The sequence below is a fragment of the Pelophylax lessonae genome, assembly GCF_965119305.1.
Source record: "Pelophylax lessonae genome assembly, chromosome: 7".
Lineage (NCBI taxonomy): Eukaryota > Metazoa > Chordata > Amphibia > Anura > Ranidae > Pelophylax > Pelophylax lessonae.
Window position 1 is genome coordinate 219,200,991 of NC_138774.1, and position 21,015 is coordinate 219,222,005.

General features: G+C 42.2%; 1 protein-coding gene across 1 annotated transcript in view; it reads left to right on the forward strand.

Moving 5' to 3' along the window:
- The window catches only part of TSC1 (TSC complex subunit 1), a 110,847-nt gene that overhangs the window by 7,039 nt on the left and 82,793 nt on the right, over positions 1 to 21,015 (forward strand). The window contains exon 2 of the mRNA XM_082262530.1: positions 20,214 to 20,402. Coding sequence (XP_082118656.1) covers positions 20,297 to 20,402 — 106 coding nt within the window. The 5' untranslated portion in view covers positions 20,214 to 20,296. The remainder of the gene's footprint in view (positions 1 to 20,213; positions 20,403 to 21,015) is intronic.

Sequence of the window (21,015 nt, forward strand, 5' to 3'; positions counted from 1 at the left end):
GCTTTGGACCACTTCAAGGAATCCTTGGTGTGCCGATGACATTTCTTCACTTTGAGTATCCACTCTGGATGAAGGAGCACAGGGGGGCACCTTTTAGACAGCAGCATTGTCAGTCTGGAGTGGGGGTGAAGGAGTGTTGGATATAATAGCAGATTTAGATACACTGACAAATTGAAGACACACCTCAGCTCACAATTGATAAGCAATTATAGCAAATAGTTTTCACTTTTGGATTAAAGGTTTTGCATAAAAGCGATCATTGTAAGCACCCCTTTCAGTGGTGAATGGTAAAAACCTTTATTTTTTTTTTTAATTATGTGCCTTATTATAGACCCAGTGACATAATCACTGGGTCTCTGTGCTTCTCTATGCAAAGCAAGTAGATCATGGTTGGTGGGAGGAGTCAGCATGGTGCTGTATATAGCTTTCTGAAAACACCAGTGCTGTCCGTCTGTACTCCCCTCCAGAGCCCTCAGTCCTGATGCAAGCAGTGGTCTGGCTCTTAGGTGGCGTTGTACAGAAATGAAAATGCCTTGATAGGTGGATGTTAGTCTGGAGGGATTGCTGTGGCTAGACAGACCACACTAGGTAATGCCTCCATGATAGAGGGATTGTGCAGTGAAATCGTAGGAAGTAATTCAGTACAGCTGTGCAGTAGTGAGGGCTGGAACTAGTATGGCATTGCTAGGTAATTGAGTATTGTTCACTCTCTGTAATTGTCACCTCCCATGTTCACCTTTTTATTAGGACTTGTGTAGACAGGCAGGGACAGCATGCTGTCAGGTACATATTCAGCTTGTATTGGGTTGGTTCTGAGTTGTGTTTACATTGTATGGGGGCAGTGCTTGTGTGCAGAAGCCTAGAGTTGGGGTATGGACTGGATTAGTGGAGGACATTTTTATTTTTCATATTGTTGGGTAGAAAAGTAGCCCTATTCTTGGTTTGAAATCCTGCAGACCTGTGGCATGTCACTTTTTTTTTTGGTGGGGGGAGCGGGTGCCTAGATTTGACAGGTACTCGCTCCCACTTCCGCTCAGGCCTCCTAGGTGGCTTGAGTGGAAGTTCTTCACCCTCCCTCCTTGAATCTTCTGGGACACGTTACGAAGCGCAGCGTGACTCGCGCATGGGCAGTGCAAACCCGGCTGTGAAGCCACAAGCTGTCACAGCCGGGTGCCCACACTAGAGATACCAGCACCGCAGGGAGGAGAGAGAGAAATCCGAGGCTCCCGCCGGCCACATCACTGGATCGTAGGACAGGCGAGTGGGTTTATTAAAAGTTACAGCTACAAAAAGTGAAGCTGCTGACGATTAATAATCCCAAAAACGGGTGGAACTCTGCTTTAATTATGGGCACCTTAAAGCTCATTTACAAAATTTTTTTGAGTTGTAATGTTGGTGTTTATATTGAAAAACGTGTATTATAGAAGCATCTCTTACTTCAGGTAAAAATGAGCTTGGGCATCCTCTGACTTCGCCTCTGGGGGAATGTACCCTTTAAAATAAGTCAGCAATACCAGTTACCTTATTTTTATCCCATAGAATCTCTGCTTGGAGGCATAAAGCCTGCACCACTCTTCTAAATTGGGATAACAGAGCAGATATTACACCTAATAAATAAAAAGCTCAAACTCCTTTTCTGTGAGCTGCTATTTTCAATGCTGGGTCTGTGCCAGACACAGCATACATCTCTGCTTGGAGGGATAAAGCCTGCACCACTCTTCTAAATTGAGAAAACAGAGCAGATATTGCACCTAATAATAAATAAAAAGCTCAAGCTCCTTTTCTGTGATCTGCTCTGTTTTCCATGCTGGGTCTGTGCCAGACACAGCATACAAAGCAGGACTGCTGCAGCTGCTTTTCCAGCTCCTTCCTCCACCCCTCTGCTCAGCTGAGAGCAAGAGGGAGGAGCGGGGACTGTTAACTTTGCTTTTTTCTGGATATTGTCAGGGAAGTGTGCAGGCTGTATGCTGACAGTTTACAAACTCACATCCCAGGCTTGGTCTTGTACAAGTCCCAGTGGTTGTGGTCAGTATCAAATTAACCACTCCTGAAGGTTTTACCCCCCCCTTATTGATCAGGCCAATTTTTGCGATTCGGCACTGCATTACTTTAACAATTGCGCGGTCGTGCGACATTTTACCCAAATATGATTGATGTTCTTTTTTCCCACAAATAGACCTTTCTTTTGGTGGTATTTGATCATCTCCTGCGGTTTTTAGATTTTGCGCTATAAAAAAAAAGCTAAATTTTTGGAAAAAAACCCCTCTTTTTTACTTTCTGCTATAAAACATTCCCAATAAAAAAATTTAGTTTAATCAGTTTAGGCCAATTTGTATTCTGCTACATATTTTTCGTAAAAAAAAAAAAAAAAAAATCCCAAAAAGCGTATTTTAATTGGTTTGTACAAAAGTTACAGCGTTAACAAACTTTGAGATAGATTTTTTGGACTTTTTTTTTTGTTTTAATTAGTAATGTCGGCAATCAGCGTTTTTTTTTTTTTTTTTTTTTTTTTTTTCAGGACTGCGGCAGATAGATCGGACCCTTAACTGACATTTTTGACACTTTTTGGTGACCAGTGACAATGATACAGTGCTCAGTGCTAAATAATTTGCACGGTTACTGTATAAATGACACTGGCAGGGAAGGGGTTAATACTGGGGTGATCAAGGGGTTAAATGTGCTTGCCAACTGTGGGGGGGGGGGGGGGGGGCTCTGTGACAGGCACACAGAGATCGATGTTTTAGCTTGGTTGAGACACACAATCTCACTGTGCCTGTCTGACAGGAGAGCTGCCTGCTTTGTGTACATAGGTAGGTGGCTCTCCAGCCAGTTTCCCCCAAGATTGCGGGAGGCCGGCAGCAATCGAGACTGCGTGCACATAATCATGTAGATCTACGCAATTATGTGCAGCCGAGCCGCCCTGCCGCAGTAAATCTGCGTGGAGCGGTCAGTAAGTGGTTAAAAACACTTTATTAAAATAGGCAGCACACTTGCATAGAAGTTAGCATGAAGCAGCATAGATAGGGAACACCTGGGACCAAGCAGCTGTAGACATTACTGAGGATGACAGGCAGTCAGCCAGCTCCAAGTATGGGTATTAGCAGTTGCGTTCTAGGCTGCACACGAGGATGATAGCTGTCAAAATGCTTGGTGGATGTCGGAAGAGAGGGGTGTGCAGGACAAGTTTCCAGGGACTTGCCCTCTTCTTCAAATGCATACATGTCCTGCACACCCCTCTCCCAACATCCACCAGGCATTTTGACAGCTGTCCTCCTCGTGTGCAGCCTAGGATGGTGCTGCCAATACCCATACTTTGGAGCTGGCTGACTCCCTGTCCTCAGTCTCTATTTTGTTCAGTGATGTCTACAGCCTCACAATGATTACAGCTGCTTGGTCCCAGGTGTTCCCTATTCATGCTTTTTCATGCTAACATCTATGTAAGTGTGCTGCTTATTTTAATAGTGTTTTTAATTTGATACTGACCTCACATTGAGGTGATCCTACCCAGATCTGCGGGAGCTGCAGAGGTTCCAGTTTTGGTCCCTTCTCCTGTTCATCCAATTGCCTCATCCATACCTGTACCCTGTTGATGGTCTACAGCAGGGATCCTCAAACTACAGCCCTCCAGATGTTGTGGAACTACACATCCCATGAGGCATTGTAAAACTGACATTCACAGACATGACTAGGCATGATGGGAATTGTAGTTCTGAACAACTGGAGGGCCGTAGTTTGAAGACCCCTGGACAGATACAAAGTTCCAACGGACCAAGAGACTGCACTTCTAGAATATACTGTGTACTTTTGGACTTGGTCTGGTACAATCTGTTTTGCGAATTTTCACTGTGAGGAAAAAAAAAAACTTGCATGGGTGGCACAGATAAATCCGAAACATGTCTGGGTTATCTACTCTATTGAGTGCTGCTCCAAATGCCACCGTTTGCTCTGGTCTGGGGTGGTGCCAGGTGCCAGTCATCTGTACTCAATCCATAGCCCAGCAATATTAATGTAACGGACAGCCACACACTGATGACATCATTGCATGAAAAGACTTTTGTTTCAGGTCAGTCCCAGCCCATAGCCACACCTACTGATGCATTTCACCCTGACTGGGCTTAATTGTAGCAATCTGTTAATGTGACTCTAGCCTAACCCAGCCTTAAAAAAGTCGGAGGCATCAGACTTGACAGCAATCAGTATGACCCTTGTGCCCATTCATAGTTTGGGGAGGTCTGGTTAGATTTGTGACTACAACACTAAACCTCTGACATAGAAAGTAGCCCAAGCGACTCCTCTTCTATGCTTGAAGACAAAAGAACTGGGTTGCAGAAAAATGGCAGCAGGTGCTTTTTGACTGATGAGTCCCCACTTAAAATATTTGGCTATTACAGAAAGCATTTTTTTGCCAAAACAAGGAGCGTGACACAAGGATGAGTCTGCAGACAACAGTGAAGCATTGTGGATTTCTGCACTTTAAGATGGGGATGTAGTGAAAGGAAGGGCAGATTAACTACAGGGCCGCTTCTTATCCAATCACAGGATGCTTTGTATTGGTGATAAAATACAAGACATTTTATGTATAGATATGGGGAGGGGGGAGTAAATGACACTATCCTTCACTGTATACTGGCATCCTTCACTGTATACTGTACTTTGCAGCAGCAGAACTTGGAGATCACAACTGGCAGTAGTATCTGGCGTGAATACAACTAGAATTTTTAGCATCCCCAGGAGCCATCTGGATGTAGTATTTACACCGCTAGAGGTATCTTACCTGGACCAATCAAAAGTTCCCTGCCATTCCATGTTAATGTGTTTTTTTTCTTCTCTTTATGCACTTTGTAGGTTGTATTTTGAGAAATAATAATGTTCTTACTCTTGGAAGCATCTTCATTTTACACAATTTTTTTTCCCCCAGTGTCTAAAACGTTTGTACCGTTTCTATATGTTGGAAGGAGCCTTAGGCTCCATTCACACCTGGGTGTTTTTGAGTCTTTTTCAGCTCCAAGAACGCTAAAAAAAAACATTCCAAAACACCCAACAAGTAAAACCCCATTCATTTAAATGGCCTCTGTTCACATCTGAGCGTTTTGCAAAATGCATTTAGCTGAAAAAAAGTACATGAGCTTCTTTTTGGGCTGATTACCAGTGTTTTTGATAGATGTCAATGCCTGCCTCCAAAAATCGCGGTAAAACGCTACACTCAAGTGTGAATGCAGCCTAAAGCTCCCCTGACTAGATATATTAAAGCTGACATAATGTAGCATTTTATATCAATATTAGGAGGAAAAATATGTACAAAACATTTCCTTTGTTTCATTGTGGACATTTTCCAATTATTGTGATTGTAGCAAAAGGAATAAGACTCCTGCTGGTAAAGCAACAAGAAAAGTGGCGGAGGAGAGAAGGGCTCTGACCTCTAGAGAGATCCAATCACTGGTTGTCCTCATGAAACCTAGGAATAGAAGTGCATGTTTCAGCTCCCCCGCATTCACTTGTGAACTGTCAGGTTTGGGCAGATATGGAGTATGAGAGGATTGGTGTATGCTGCAATTCAGCTTTTAGGGCTGTATGGTTTGAAGAGGAAAAAAAAAAAAAAAAAAAATATATATATATATATATATATATATATATATATATATATATATATATATATATATATATATATATATATATATATATATATATATATATATATATATATATATATATATATAATTATAATTTTTGTATTTATTACATTTTTTTTTTTTCCCTATGTTTAAAAGGAAGTAAAGCAATGAAATCAAGTAAATCAGGCATACAGTCTTTTGGTTTTTGCCTCTTGTATTTCTATTTGTGGGTTACTTGGCTCTATTTTAAACCTGATTCCTGGAAATCTATAGATAGCCGGTGGTGATCTTGTGCAGTGATTACTTTGACAGACAATGCATGTTCTCCGCACAGATAAGTATACAGCCCGCATATCGATTCCCTACTTTTTTTTCTTTAAAAGTAAAGAGCACAATGTAATATGAAAAGTTCTAACAGACATTGATTCTTGTAAAGGCTACATTGTAATGATGTGTTTTCCTTATCCAGCCTGTAGTCAGGTGCCAGAGGAAATTACATAACTATCAGGAAATAGTGGTGCCCCCCCACCTGCCCAATTAGGCAGTAATTAGTGATTCATATACAACAAGGTAGGCAGCTGCTTGCCTGATGTTTCACTTAAAAATGAATCCATTGTTTGTGTGTGTTTTTTTTTTTTTTTTTTTTTTTTTTTTTTTTTATCCCCCTAATGTTAGATATTTATAAAACAGATTTTAGTTCATATGGAGATTACAGTATAAGGATATGTGTATACTGGGCTTCCTGTGTGGGAGCAAAAAGCACTATGAATGTACCGCTAGTTGCTTTCTGCAGTCGCAAACCAATGTGTGCAGATTTTGTAGAGCATACAGTATGAACCTGTGGAAGTGTGACTACGCTTATACAGAATCTTTACAGCTTAAAGTTATTATGCAAATTATCACCTTGTTATACAACCCCTTTGGTTTTAAATATAAATGAAAGACAAACCATTTGTTTATAGATATAATTGGATATAGCTACAAATACAGGGGCTTGCTATAGCGCTTGCAGTAGGTATAATTGAGGTTAAAAGAGGTGCTTATCCAGTGCAAAGATTGCAATACCAAAAGGGGTGGGTACCAGTTGTAGTAAGTATGCCTGAGTTACTATACTGGAGATAATCTCCTAAAGTGCTAATGGTGCATAAATAGATAATTTATAAACACTCTAAAGTGCTGGGCGTGCTAATAGTGAGAAAAAATGTATAAAATAATCATATGAGATGGGTGCACCTGAACAATAACATTAAATGCAGCACAGATATAGTAAATAATAGTAGCACATTTTGGATAACTCTATGGTTCTTGATAGGGTGTTGGATATTAATGAGACAAGGTGCTTAATAAAACCTAAAATGACTACAATATATAGAGCTAAATAACATATCTGTGCATATTTCAGAGAAATTCATAAAAAAAAAAAAAACTAAAAAGCAAAGTTCATGAGTAATGGGAAGTGAATGAGTATTCGATCAGTGCTCAAAAAAAAAAGTTCATGGAAATCTTCATAGAAATAAAGTTCATGGGTGACTTGAAGTGCAATTAGGCAGGTATTTCTTGAGTGCAAATAAAGTGCAGGTGCTCTGTGCTCAACTTGTTAGGTGCTGATACTTGTTTCCACCGTGGAAGGTAGTAAAATAACACACTCCCCAGATAGAATGGGTCTTATATACCATATAGTATTAAGACCGGATACCGCTTGTTTGGCCACCTGGACCAGGATAGGTTCAGCTGGGGGATGTAGTGCCCCAATACTCCGGACTGCCACCTCCTAGTTGGCCTCCATCCATGGGTCTGGCCGGGTTATGGAATGAAAGAAGGCTCCAGATGGTGTAATACTGTTTTTAAGACTTTATTTAACTTTTAAATATGCACGAGTATTAAAAAAACACACTAAAAAAATAATAATAAAAAGCCAGCAGGAAGGAGCCCACGAGTGGAGAGCGGTGAATACCGCTGTGCGTTCCACTTGGCTCCCGTGACGTAGACAGCGTGCGTTCCACCTTAAGCGCGTTTCGTCATAATGTTGACGTCTTCACTTGTCTATGTTGCCAGGATCTTTGTAAGCAGATTTAAAAAAGCCTCATCCTCCACTTTCTCACCGCGGCGTGATCAGTGATTGCCAGACATTGGAGTCAAGCACTGGCGCCCCCTATGGCTCAATGGGCATGTGAAGTCGACCGGATTGAACATATTGAAAGACTGGTGTCTTGGGAGAATGGTAAATCAGATTCTCACACTATCATGTGGTCAGTATGGCTCAACTTTCGCTTTTCCGGCCGAATTTGATACTTTTGTTTCTGACTCTCCGGGCGATCTCCCCCCTCTTTTTTCCTCCTTTTTTTTTTTTCTTTCTTTGCTTTACCTCTTTAGGCTTTCCCTTACTAAATTCCATTTGCATGGATATATATGGTCTTTATTAACACTTCTGATTCCCCAGCACGGTCACACTGAGATCTTGGAATTAGGCAATACACTTAAGCCACTATCCTGGTTATGTCGTTTATACTTGCTGTTCCTATAGCTGTTCATTACGTATCTGGAATTGGTTTACTGTGTGATTCGTTGATATTGTAAGCAATGTACAATATGTTCCTTTCTCTGTGCAAATGTTTGTTCTAATAAAAACAGATTCAACATAATGTTGACGTCTTCAGAGGTAGAAGACAGGGTATCATGGAGCCTCTTATGCAGTAGTCACCGCCCCTCACTCCGCCCTTTTCAGGAAATATATTTCTGTGTGCGTCCCTGCTGCCCGGCAACAGTGCGAGAGGAGCATCACATCCACCATTCCCCGTAATGATTGGCCACAGGTTTTTATATGACCCCGAATGCATTTTAAAATAAAATAAGAAATCCGAAGCGATAAATGATGATTGCTTGTCTCCATATACATAAACAGTATAAGATGGACATATTACACAGTGATATTTAATCCCCTAATTTTCTACGTAAAGAGCCATAATCTTGCATTGTGGTGCCCACTGTATGAAGTATGCTTCAATGACAAATTAATATTTAATAAAATATATCATTAGCACTTTAGGAGATTATCTCCAGTATAGTAACTCAGGCATACTTACTACAACTGGTACGCACCCCTTTTGGTATTGCAATCTTTGCACTGGATAAGCACCTTTTTCAACCTCCATTATACCTACTGCAAGCGCTATAGCTAGCCCCTGTACTTGTGGCTATATTCAATTATATTCCTCTCTCTATATAGCAGCTGCAGTTTATATATTTAAATAAAATTGTATACCTTCTATTTCAACCCACTGGCGCGGGGGATATACTTTTAAGTATATATACCCTCTATTTCAGGGCTTGAAAATTTTTCCTGAAATCTAGGAGCCAGTTTTTTTTTTTTTTTTTTTTTTTTTTTAAACAAACAACCAAGCTTTATTTCCAAAAAAATAACATACTAAATTTACACATAAAGACGACTAGAACCCCGCTCTCCTCTATAGCGCCATCGGATGGAAACAGACCGTCTGTTTCCATCTGATCCGATCCACGAGATGGATAGAAAATAGAACCACCATCTGTCTGTTTTTGGCAGACAGGATCAGATGGGGGCAGATTACTGCTCCATAGAGGAGACTGAAGGGTCCGATCAGGTCTGCCTGAAAAACTGACAGGCGGACCTGATCAGACAGCCTGTGTGAAAGGGGCCTTTGGCTGTGGCATGGCGATGAGAAAAAAAAAAAAAAATTCTATAATATATAATTTTTTTTTATAATAATTGAAAAAAAAATAGGAAAATTATTATTTTTTTTTTAATTGAAAAACGAAAAATAAATTTTTTTTTAATAATTAAAAAAAAAAAAAAATATTTTTAAATTTAAAAAAATAAATTGATAATAATAATAACCACACTCTATGTCCACTTACCTTTTTAAGCAAAGGTAAGTGGACAGGTAGATGATGCCTGCAAAAAACTTCCATCTCATCTCCTCTTGGGGAAGGAGATGGACAGGCAGGGGAAACAGCCATTAGTTACTGCTTGTCAAACTCCCGGCCACCACAAGAGGGCGCCAGTTCCCCGCTCTCTCACTGAAGAAGGCCGAAAAGCCGCGGCCTAAATTTTCGGACGGCGTGGAAGTCCGTGCACTCGGTGAGTGATTGGGGGGGCGCAAAAGGAACAGGACACCTCCAGCAGTGCACCCCAGGCGCCAGGTCGCTAATTCTAGTCGCCAATGCGACCTTGGGCCCGGGGTTTGTCGAGCCCTGCTCTATTAGTTTATAGATACTAAAAAAGAAAAAAAAAGCATTTTTATGTGATCACATTCCCTCAGTTCTCAGCTGCATAAGAGCTGTGGGAGGAGAAACCGTGGCACACTGATCTTCCCAGTGGCTGCATGGGGAGGGAGTGTGTCAGGACAAGTCCGATCTTTGGGGAGAGCAGGTAGGAGTTCCCAGCACAGCTAGAGAACTGAAACTGACCACAGTGTTCTCCTGCTTAGTGTGGTCAGTTTTTAATAGAAAAGCAGAGTGACTGACAGGAACACCAGGGATTTCACACATAGGAAGCAATACAAAGAGAACAGGAGATTTTTTTTTCATACAAGTACATGGTACATCAGGCACATGGAATATGAAATGTTGGGTTTACATATTCTTTAAGCTGGCCATACCCATTAGGATGTCTCTCATTCAGCCTTGTGGACTGGACGAGAGAAAGCACTTGGCTTTCCCTAACCATTCTAAATAGCATAGATGGCCGACTCCTCAGTGCCAGCTATTGTTTGCCCTAACAATGCCTGCTTCTGAATGGATAACTGCGGTTTGGCTGTACATTTCTGGGCCAGTTGCTTCAACTAAAGTCAAATTTTAAAATATTGACTTTTGCTGAAGCTGGTAGTGCAGTCAGCCCAGTTTGGTCAGTTTTAGTGATAGTCTTTCACAATACTGCAGATATTTGTGTAATCCTCACTGCTCCACATCTTTCTTATTCATTTCAGCACCCAGAGCAGGCAGCTCTGCTTTCAGTCTGATATTAAATTTCAGCTGTCGCGCAGAAGATAATAAATGGAACTAAGGAAGGATTGCAGTAATCACACATAGACGTTTTTATCCACTGAGTTAAAAAGGTGATCCCAAGCTATAGATCTGCATTATCACATAGGACGTCCCTGTATGCTCCCAGGACAAACATATTGTCTGTCTCACACAGCACTAAATACAATACTAAACACGTTCTCCCAGGGAATGGGCAATGACAAGATCTCTGAAATCTATTCCCTTCAGGCCCTGTCCCAGATCAGCTTGTGATCAGTTCCTCTTCTTCCCCAGTCCCATAGAAAATTTGTACAGTTAATAGAATTCAAAGCAAAATAACCTTTTACTTTTTTTTTTTTTTTTTGGGTTGTAAGAGGAGACGAACAACTGTAGAAGCAATTGCAAACTCTGTGCAGTTCTTATTCTATGTCCGAGCACTGCAAAGATGCAAAGCTACTAACCAGTATGCTACCAGATTGTCCATTGATTATGAGCCTTTTTATTTTCTGTAGAAAGAGTTTATTGTATAAATTTTCAGTCTGAAGGTAGAAGAAATCTATGGAGCGAAGGTGCACTGAAGCTTTTGCTGAGAGGGATTAGAGCCAGCACTGCTCATCCCTTGGCCTGGCATAAGTGCTTTCTTGTGACTCGGTTAACTGTTTCCCTGCTGCAGAGTCTTTACTGCTCCTAACAAAGATTTTAAGGAAAGCCACTAGTACATTTTTTTTCTCTCTCCCCTAAATGGCCCTTTCAATATAACTCCAGGCCATTCTTGGCATGCATGCATTTCTTAGCAAACATTTTTGCGATTATCCCTTTCCATGCAAAAAGTAATTAAAGTGGTAAGATATTGTACATCAGCCCTGAAATCCCAACGTGTGGTCATATGCAGATATCAAGTTTTGTTACTAAAAATGTCACTCCCCTCTTTCCATGCCCTGTGTTTGTCACTAAAACATGTTTTTAAAGGACACGTTTACTCCGTTTTTGTATAAACCCCCCCCCCCCACTGCTCCTCCCTCTCTAGCCCCCTTGACAAGCCGCCTAGGCTGATCATTACCCCCTTGGGGACTACTGACCGCCTCTAGTCAGGACATCCCCTTTTGTCTACTTCCCAGACTGTAAAAAATCAAGTGTCTGGTTACCTGCTTCTGTGCACTAATGTCCCACAGACGTGAATAGGATGTACCTATTCAAATCTGTAATTCTCTGGGATATTTGTATTCAGGTATGGTCAAGTAAGGTAAGTAAGCACCTGTGGGGGAGGAAGGTGAACTTCAAGCAGATCTCCACTGCATCTCAGCACCAAAAACACTATCCAAATCTTTTTTTTTTTTTTTTTCATAAAAAATAAAATAAATGCCCACTCTTTATGATACACAGGGTAGAGAGCAAACTAAATGTTATCTAGTTTAGGGTTTGCATCTACTTTAAGGCCCCTTTAACCACTTAAGCCCCGGAGGATTTGGCTGCTAAAAGACCAGGGGGTATTTTGCGATTCGGCACTGCGTGACATTTGCGCGGTCGTGCGACACTGTACCTAAACAAATTTGACGTCCTTTTTTTCCCACAAACAGAGCTTTCTTTTGGTGGTATTTGATCACCTGTGCGATTTTTTTTTTTTTTTTTTTTTTTTTTTTTTTTTTTTTTTTTATCATGCGCTATAAACAAAAAAAGAACTATTTTTCACATTTTTTTTATATGAAATTCCCCAAAAAAAGTAAAAATCAACATTTTTTTAACATTTTCGGCCAATTTGTTTTATGCTATATATGTTTGGTAAAAAAAATTGCAAAAAGCGTATTTTGATTGGTTTGCGCAAAAGTTATCGCGTTTACTAACAAAGGGAAAGATTTTTGTCATTTTTGTTTTTTTTTTTTTAACGCGTAATGGCGGCGATCTGCGATTTTTTTTTTTTTTTTTTTTTTTTTTTTCGGTACTGCGACATTGCGGCGGACAGAGCGGACCCTTGACTGACATTTTTGACACTTTTGGGGTTACCAGTGACATTTCTACAGTAATCAGTGCTATATATATGCACTGTTACTGTAAAAATACACTGGCAGTGAAGGGGTTAACTTTATTTGAGAGGGAGGGGCTGTGTGTGTCCCTAGGGGCGTGATTCTAACTGTGATTGGCTGTGGCTTGAGGTGTAGTTACACTGATCAACGGTTCTACATAGTAGAACCGTATGATCAGTGTCTCTACACAGGGAGAACTGACAGGCAGCTTGTTTACACAAGCTGCCTGCCTTTCTCCCTCTCCCCCGACGATCGCAGAGTGACCGGCGGACATCGGGTCCGCCGGTCACACGCACGCGTGGGGTGCGTGACCACGCAGGAGCATGCCGGCGGCGCGCGCTCGCTCCCCAGACCCTCCCAGGCTAGTGACGTACCGATACGTCACTCTGCCTGTGAGGGGCTGACCGCCGCAGTATATGTTCGTGCGGCGGTCGGCAAGTGGTTAACATGGGGCGGATCTGTTTTGACTGACTCACCGAGTTTTGCTATAAAAAAAGTTATACATGTCATGTTTATTACTTGCAGCCAACAGGTAAAGCTCTGTCCAAAGTACAGCTGCAAGAAAAAGTATGTGAACCCTTTGGAATGATATGGATTTCTGCACAAATTGGTCATAAAATGTGATCTGATCATCATCTAAGTCACAACAATAGACAATACTAGTCTGCTTAAACTAATAACACACAAAGAATGAAATGTTGCCATGTTTTTATTGAACACACCATGTAAACATTCACAGTGCAGATGGAAAAAGTATGTGAACCCCTAGATTAATGACATCTCCAAGAGCTAATTGGAGTGAGATGTCAGCCAACTGGAGTCCAATCAATGAGATGAGATTGGAGGTGTTGGTTACAGCTGCCCTGCCCTATAAAAACACACACCAGTTCTGGGTTTGCTTTTCACAAGAAGCATTGCCTGATGTGAATGATGCCTCACACAAAAGAGCTCTCAGAAGACCTACGATTAAGAATTGATGACTTGCATAAAGCTGGAAAGGGTTATAAAAGTATCTCCAAAAGCCTTGCTGTTCCATCAGTCCACAGTAAGACAAATTGTCTATACATGGAGAAAGTTCAGCACTGCTGCTACTCTCCCTAGGAGTGGCCGTCCTGTAAAGATGACTGCAAGAGCACAGCGCAGACTGCTCAATGAGGTGAAGAAGAATCCTAGAGTGTCAGCTAAAGACTTACAAAAGTCACTGGCAAATGCTAACATCCCTGTTAGTGAATCTACAATACGTAAAACACTAAACAAGAATGGATTTCATGGGAGGATACCACAGAGGAAGCCACTGCTGTCCAAACAAAACATTGCTGCACGTTTACAGTTTGCACAAGAGCACCTGGATGTTCTCCAGTAGTACTGGCAAAATATTCTGTGGTTAGATGAAACCAAAGTTGAGTTGTTTGGAAGAAACACACAACACTATGTGTGGTGAAAAAGAGGCACAGCACACCAACATCCAAACCTCATCCCAACTGTGAAGTATGGTGGTGGGGGCATCATGGTTTGGGGCTGCTTTGCTGCGTCAGGGCCTGGACGGATTGCCATCATCGAAGGAAAAATGAATTCCCAAGTTTATCAAGACATTTTGCAGGAGAACTTAAGGCCATCTGTCTACCAGCTGAAGCTCAACAGAAGATGGGTGTTGCAACAGGACAATGACCCAAAGCATAGAAGTAAATCAACAACAGAATGGCTTAAACAGAAGAAAATACGCCTTCTGAAGTGGCCCAGTCAGAGTCCTGACCTCACCCCGATTGAGATGCTGTGGCATGACCTCAAGAAAGCGATTCACACCAGACATCCCAAGAATATTGCTGAACTGAAAAACAGTTCTGTAAAGAGGAATGGTGAACAATTACTCCTGACCGTTGTGCACGTCTGATCTGCAACTACAGGAAACGTTTGGTTGAAGTTATTGCTGCCAAAGGAGGTTCAACCAGTTATTAAATCCAAGGGTTCACATACTTTTTCCACCTGCACTGTGAATGTTTACATGGTGTGTTCAATAAAAACATGGCAACATTTCATTCTTTGTGTGTTTTTAGTTTAAGCAGACTGTGATTGTCTATTGTTGTGACTTAGATGATGATCAGATCACATTTTATGACCAATTTGTGCAGAAATCCATATCATTCCAAAGGGTTCACACACTTTGTTTTCTTGCAGCTGTATCTCCTCTTAAGCCCCTTTCACACGATCGGACCAGTCGGGTCACCCATTCTCCTCTATGGCGCAGTGGATGTCAGCAGATGTCTACCACCAGCCTGGCATTAGATCCGACAAGATTCACTGAAAACCAACGTATATCGATATGTTCGCCATCTGTCCAGCGTGTCTGATTGGATGAAAACAGACAGGGGAATGGCTGCCCTTTTGAGGAGAGCAAAACTCAGACAGGTCCATCTCTGCTTAGTGGATCAGTCAAAACAGATCCGCCCCATGTGAAAGGGGCCTTAGTTTGCTCTTTACCTTGTTTATCATAAAGAGTGGGCATTTATTTTTAAATAAAATAGTGAATCTCCCCAACAGGCACACAAGCAATTTAAGGGTCCTTTCACACGGCCGCTCCGTGTGTCCGCAAATCATCCAATCCGTTTGCGGATGATTTGCGGACATAATGTAAGTGAATGGCACTGCGGGTGTCAGCGGAATACCATCCGCTGACACCCGATTTTCCTCCTGTCAGTTCTGTTCCGTTTTTACAAATGGAACAGAACCCATTTTTTCTTCCGTGTAAAACACGGAAAGGAAGGAAAATCGGATGTCAGCGGTGTTATCCGCTGACATCCGCAGTGCCATAGACATACATTATGTCCGCATATCATCCGCAAACGGACGGGATGATATGCGGGCACACGGAGCGGATGACAGAAATGTCATCCGCTCCGTGGAAGAAAAAAAAAAAAAAGTCCCGCAGCGGACCTTTCACACGGAGCGGCCGTGTGAAAGGAGCCAAAAGCTGACATGGGAGTTAACTTCCTTTCTTATGAGAAGTTTTAGTCATCACTTTGCAGACATAACATAAAGGCTGTTTTGGACTTTTTTTGTGTGTGTAAAAGTTTGCCTTTCAAGCAGAATGTCAAAAATACACCTTGTAACATTTACTTATAAATTCTAAAACAAACTGTATAAGTTTTAGATAGATAGAGATAGATTATATATATATATATATATATATATATATATATACTATAATCTATCTCTATCTATCTCATTTCGTTCAGATGAGATCTGCATCAGACTTTTTTTTTTTTCTCTTTCTCGTGTTCGCAATTACATTTGATATGTTTAATACGGTTTTATATTTGAACGAAGTGTTTTTGTGAGTTAAGCCTCGTACACACGCAACGATTGTTGGCCGACCGATCGGCCGACTTTTGTCCAGTGTTGGGTTTGTTGGTTGAAATGTGCTCTAGACTGCACACGAATTTTCTCGGCCAACAAAAACCAACTACAGAAGTGATGTCATGTGCTGGTTTACTTTCCGTGTGTTTTTTCTTCTCTGAGCATGCCCAGTCTTGCTCATTTGATGTTTGTCTGCTGAAATCTGTACTGACTGACCAACAATCGGCCATTCTGTTGACAGCCAACAAAAATTTTATAGTCTGCACACCAGATTTTGTTCGGCAGAAAAGTCGCAGTCGGTTGTTGGAAGCATCATACTAACAAGCCGAAAATCGGCCGATCTGACGTTGGCCGAAAATTCACGGCCAACAATCGTTGCGTGTGTACGAGGGTTTAGTGAAGGTAATCAATTAGCGTACTATATCCCACCCCCATAGTGTTTAGCAATAGAATAACGTGAAGGCAGTGAGTGGAGTGTCACTTATCAATGTGTATATGCCCACATGTGTAACTCTATAGTCACATGGGCTACATAAATGGGAAAGGAGAAAACGAGGAGCTTAGAAGGGAACTGAAACTGGAGCATGGTTAGTAGATGGCAACAGCTGTTCTACACAATCTCAAGCAGCAGTGGTGACGCAGAGGATAGGAGGGACCGCTGAAGCAGGTATTTTTCACGCTACACAAAACAAATGCTTTAGTGAACACCTAAACAATTTTTGTCTATTTCTGAATGTGGGAGAATGCTAATATGCAAACTAAATACAGTACTAGCTTTTGGTGGCATGAAGATGGCAGGCAGAAATGTGTATTGTAAAGAGTTAAAGGAGTTGTAAAGTCAGAAGGTTTATTTTAATGCATGCTAAGCATTTAAGATAAAAAAAAAAAAAAAAAAAAAAAAACCTTCTTGGTATAGCAGCTGCCCTAGCACCTCTAATACTTACCTCAGCCCATCTCTGTTAAGTGATGTCCCTGGGCTGTCTGGGACTCTCCCTTTTTGATTAGCTGAGACACACCCATGGTGTCATTGTCTCCTGCGGCTGTCAATCAAAGTCAGTTCCCCAATCAGGAGAGAGAGGGGGTTGGGCTGAACTGAAGCTCCGTGTCTGAATGGATACACAGCTGCAGCTCGGGTGCCCCCATAGCAAGCTGCTTGCTGTGGGGGCACTCGACAGGATGGAGGGGCCAGGAGCAGCGAAGACGGACCCGAGAAGAGGAGATCTGGGCCGCCCTGTGCAAAACCAACTGCACAGAGCAGGTAAGTATAAAAGGTTTGTTAATACCGTAAAAATAAAAAACAACAACTTTACAATCCCTTTAATGATCCCACCTTTCAAAGTATTTTCCTGCAATCCATTGAGTTGACAGTTTATTGTTACCATTTTTGCATTTCTGAAACTAGAGGGAAGAGTGGTTGTGACTGGTAAAATTTTGCGGTGTCCCATCAAAAGCAGTTGATGGTAGTATTGTATTGTATCTATTTTGGCAGTTTTTGGACTTGATAAAGCAGTGCACAAAATAACGATTATGTGCAAAGTCCTGTAAAAAGGAATGGGTGAGGCATAGGGTTTTACTGATCTGCTCTCAGAGAACTAAAATCTGATTGATTGGATTTCTTTGGCTTTCAGCATGGTCACCATTTGGTGGTCTTCCTTTTGCCGAAGTCAGTTTGTGTAACTAAACTTTTCTGTGTAAATGAAATCTGTTATTTGGTGTGACAAATCTGTGACACAGTCCCTTATACTCTCACAATAACTGTCTACTGTACACAAGAATGGCATGTTATCCTGAGGGGATCTCCTGCAGTGTAAAAAATGTATTGTATAGTAAACTACAACTTGACTAGAATGTCTAAATAGGCAAGGCTCTATGTTTAACCGCTTCCAGTCCGCGCTATAGCTGAAGTACGGCTGCAGCGCGGACTCGAATTTCCGGGAGGCCATCTTCAAACGGCCTCCCAGTAACAGGCTCCCCACGCGCTCCCGCGAGCGCGCATCGGGGAAAATCTGTGTCGGCCGTGTCCCTTGGACACAGCCAATCACAGATCGTGGTAAATGGCCAATCACAGCGGCCATTTACCACGTGATCGGACCGTGCAATGAGAGATGATCTCATATGTAAACATATGAGATCATCTCTCATCGCCAGCTCTCTTCCTCACACGGAGACTGCATGCGAGGAAGGAGCAGAGCCGATCACCGGTAAGGGGACAAAGAAAAATGTAATCAGGGCACTGATCACCAGTGCCCTGATTACAAAAGAGGTAAATTAAATAACACAAGTGCCCACAACCAGTGCCCATGCGTGCCTGCTCATCTAGGCACTGATAAGCAGCACTATGGGCACGGAGTGTGGGCACTGATGGTGCTGCCCATCAGTGCCACCTCTCAGTGCCCAGCAGTGCCACCTATCAGTGCTCATCAGTGCGGCATTTTAGTACCTCCTCATCAGTGCCACCTCATCAGTGCCCATAAGTGCCACTTCATCAGTGCCGCCTCATCAGCGCACATCAGTGAAGGAGAAACATTTATTTTCAAAATTTACTCGCAGAAAATAAGAAAAACTTTTATTTTTTCAAAATTTTCTGTCTTTTTTTTTTTTTTTTGTAAGAAATAAAAAACCCAGAGATGATTAAATACCACCAAAAGAAAGCTCTATTTGTGTGAAAAAAATGATAAAAATGTCATATGGGTACAGTGTAGCATGACCGCGCAATTGTCATTCAAAGCGTGAGAACGCTGAAAGCTAAAAATTGGCCTGGGCAGGAAGGGGGTGAAAGTGCCCAGTAGGCAAGTGGTTAAAGCAGTGGTTCTTAACCTGGGTTCGATCGAACCCCAGGGGTTCGGTGAGTCAGTCTCCGGGGTTCGGCGGGGGGGACAAAGGGTCAAATATTACTGATTGTGAGGCCGAGCGCACCCCGGGAAATCAGAGCTGCGGTCGGGACGACTCACAGCCATTACACATAGACACTTGACACTCCGCCCCCTGTACCTCCCCCAGCAGGTTTCCAGCCTATCTCCTGCAGGTGCTTGCTGCGTGAGTGGGTGGGATGTACCTGACCACGGAGATTGCGCCCGCCTGGAAGAGGGAAGTGTGAGCAGCTGAGCAGAGGGAGCAGAGTGAATGTTCCTGGAGGTAGGCTCAGCTAGCTGTACATGGTGGATTCGTTTACAAGGACCTCTATGCTACGTCTGCTGAGTTACTGCAGCTTAGCATAGAGGTGCTGTTAGCTGACAGATGGAAATGCATGTCCTTTTCATTTAGCTCAATAAAGCATTGTGAATACCCCCTGGTGTGTGCCTTCCTGATACCCCATGGAATGCCCTCCCAACACCCCCCCCCCAGTGTGTTCCCTCCTGACACCCCATGGTATGTCCTCCTGGCCCCCCCAGTGTGTGCCCTCCTGATACCCCATAGTATGCCCTCCCAACACCTCATCCCTCAGTGTGTTCTCTCCTGACACCCCATGGTATGCCCTCTTCCAGCAGAGCAGGGGCCATCTTAGGTAAGGAGGGGGGGACTGCAAAAAGCTGGAGGAGAGGAATCTTGCTTTCCTCTCAGGGGGAAGCCTAACTACTTCATTCTTATGTCTTCCTTCCTAAGGGCAGGCCTAAAACCCCAGAGATCTGACTGGCGTTTTAAACATGTTTTTACTTGTAACACTCATGCCCCATTGTCAAGTTCCACTAGTGTCCTACCTGCAGGTGGTTTTGTATTTACTTCTGTGTTTATGTGGTTCTACAGTGATTCCAGTATCCCTCAACTTTCCAAAAGCAATACTTATTATTTCAATGTGTTATGACACATAAAGGGCCCTGCTTGGCCTTCTTTTAGGCCATTTGTTTTTAAGATGGGATTGGTATACTGAAGGACCAGGGTTTTTTACTTTTTAGTCATTGACAAACCTTTCTGCCATGATTGGCACTGCAATTAAAGAAGTTATTTTAAATGAAGGTGGGAGCTATAGAATAATACTGTGAGGGAAATCTAAAATCATTCAGGAAGGTACATTAAAATTACTAATCAAATCTGCTTTAGCATGTGTCTTAATAACTTGAGTAAGGAAGGACATCAGGCTGTAAGCTTCTCTCTGACAGCGACTGATGTGAATGAACTTGGCATTTGAGTGTCAGTACTATATACATTTTTTTAAAAGGTGTAGCTCATGGCTTTTAAATATCTATCTTCTTGTGATTTAATAGATTTGTTTTTTTCCCTCTCTTAGGTTGGAGGAGGCACAGATGAGGACCCTGCTGTGACCTTTAGCCTCCCTTGTCCTGACACCAGCACATACACCTGTCCAACAGCATGGCCCAACCAATCAATGTGTGGGAGCACCTCTATCTGCTTGAGTCTCCAGATCTGCAACAACTGGATGAAATCCACAGGCTTATAAGGGATCACCTCAGTACTGGTATAGTGTATGCGTGTTGCATGTGGGGTCTTTACTGCATTTATCATTTATTGCAGTTGGTTTCTGAAACACAGATTACTGGAAACAAAGGTGTCCCTTGCTCTTCTCGTTTTGTTTAAAAAAAAAAAAGTAGTTTGTCTACCATATATAATAAATAATGCCATGAAAGTTCAATAAGTATTCAGTTAATGCAGTGGGTACAGATCTTTGTTAAAGAGCTAGCAGGAGTAGACAAAGCTCTGCATATTTTAAAGCCCAACTCCAAAGGGGTGGAGTGCAGTTCTGTTTGGGTTTTTATTCCTTTGACCCCATTGGGGAGATGTTTTGTCTATTCTTGTTCCTGAAGTCCCCACGTATTTAGGGTGTGCGGTAGTCACCAGGATAGGAAAGCACAGACACCTCTAAAAACAATGGTCCCAGATTCTAACCTATCCTCACTGTACTAAAAAAATGTTTTCTGTTTCTCTGACGGGATTTCCCACATGACATAACATGAATAAAAGCCTGACAGTGGCTCTAACACTTGATCTATTTGCCCCCCCTCTCCAAAAAAATGTGGCTATATCTCCTTGTCATGTGACTGAGCTCGGGTCTAGCGATCAGCTACTAGACT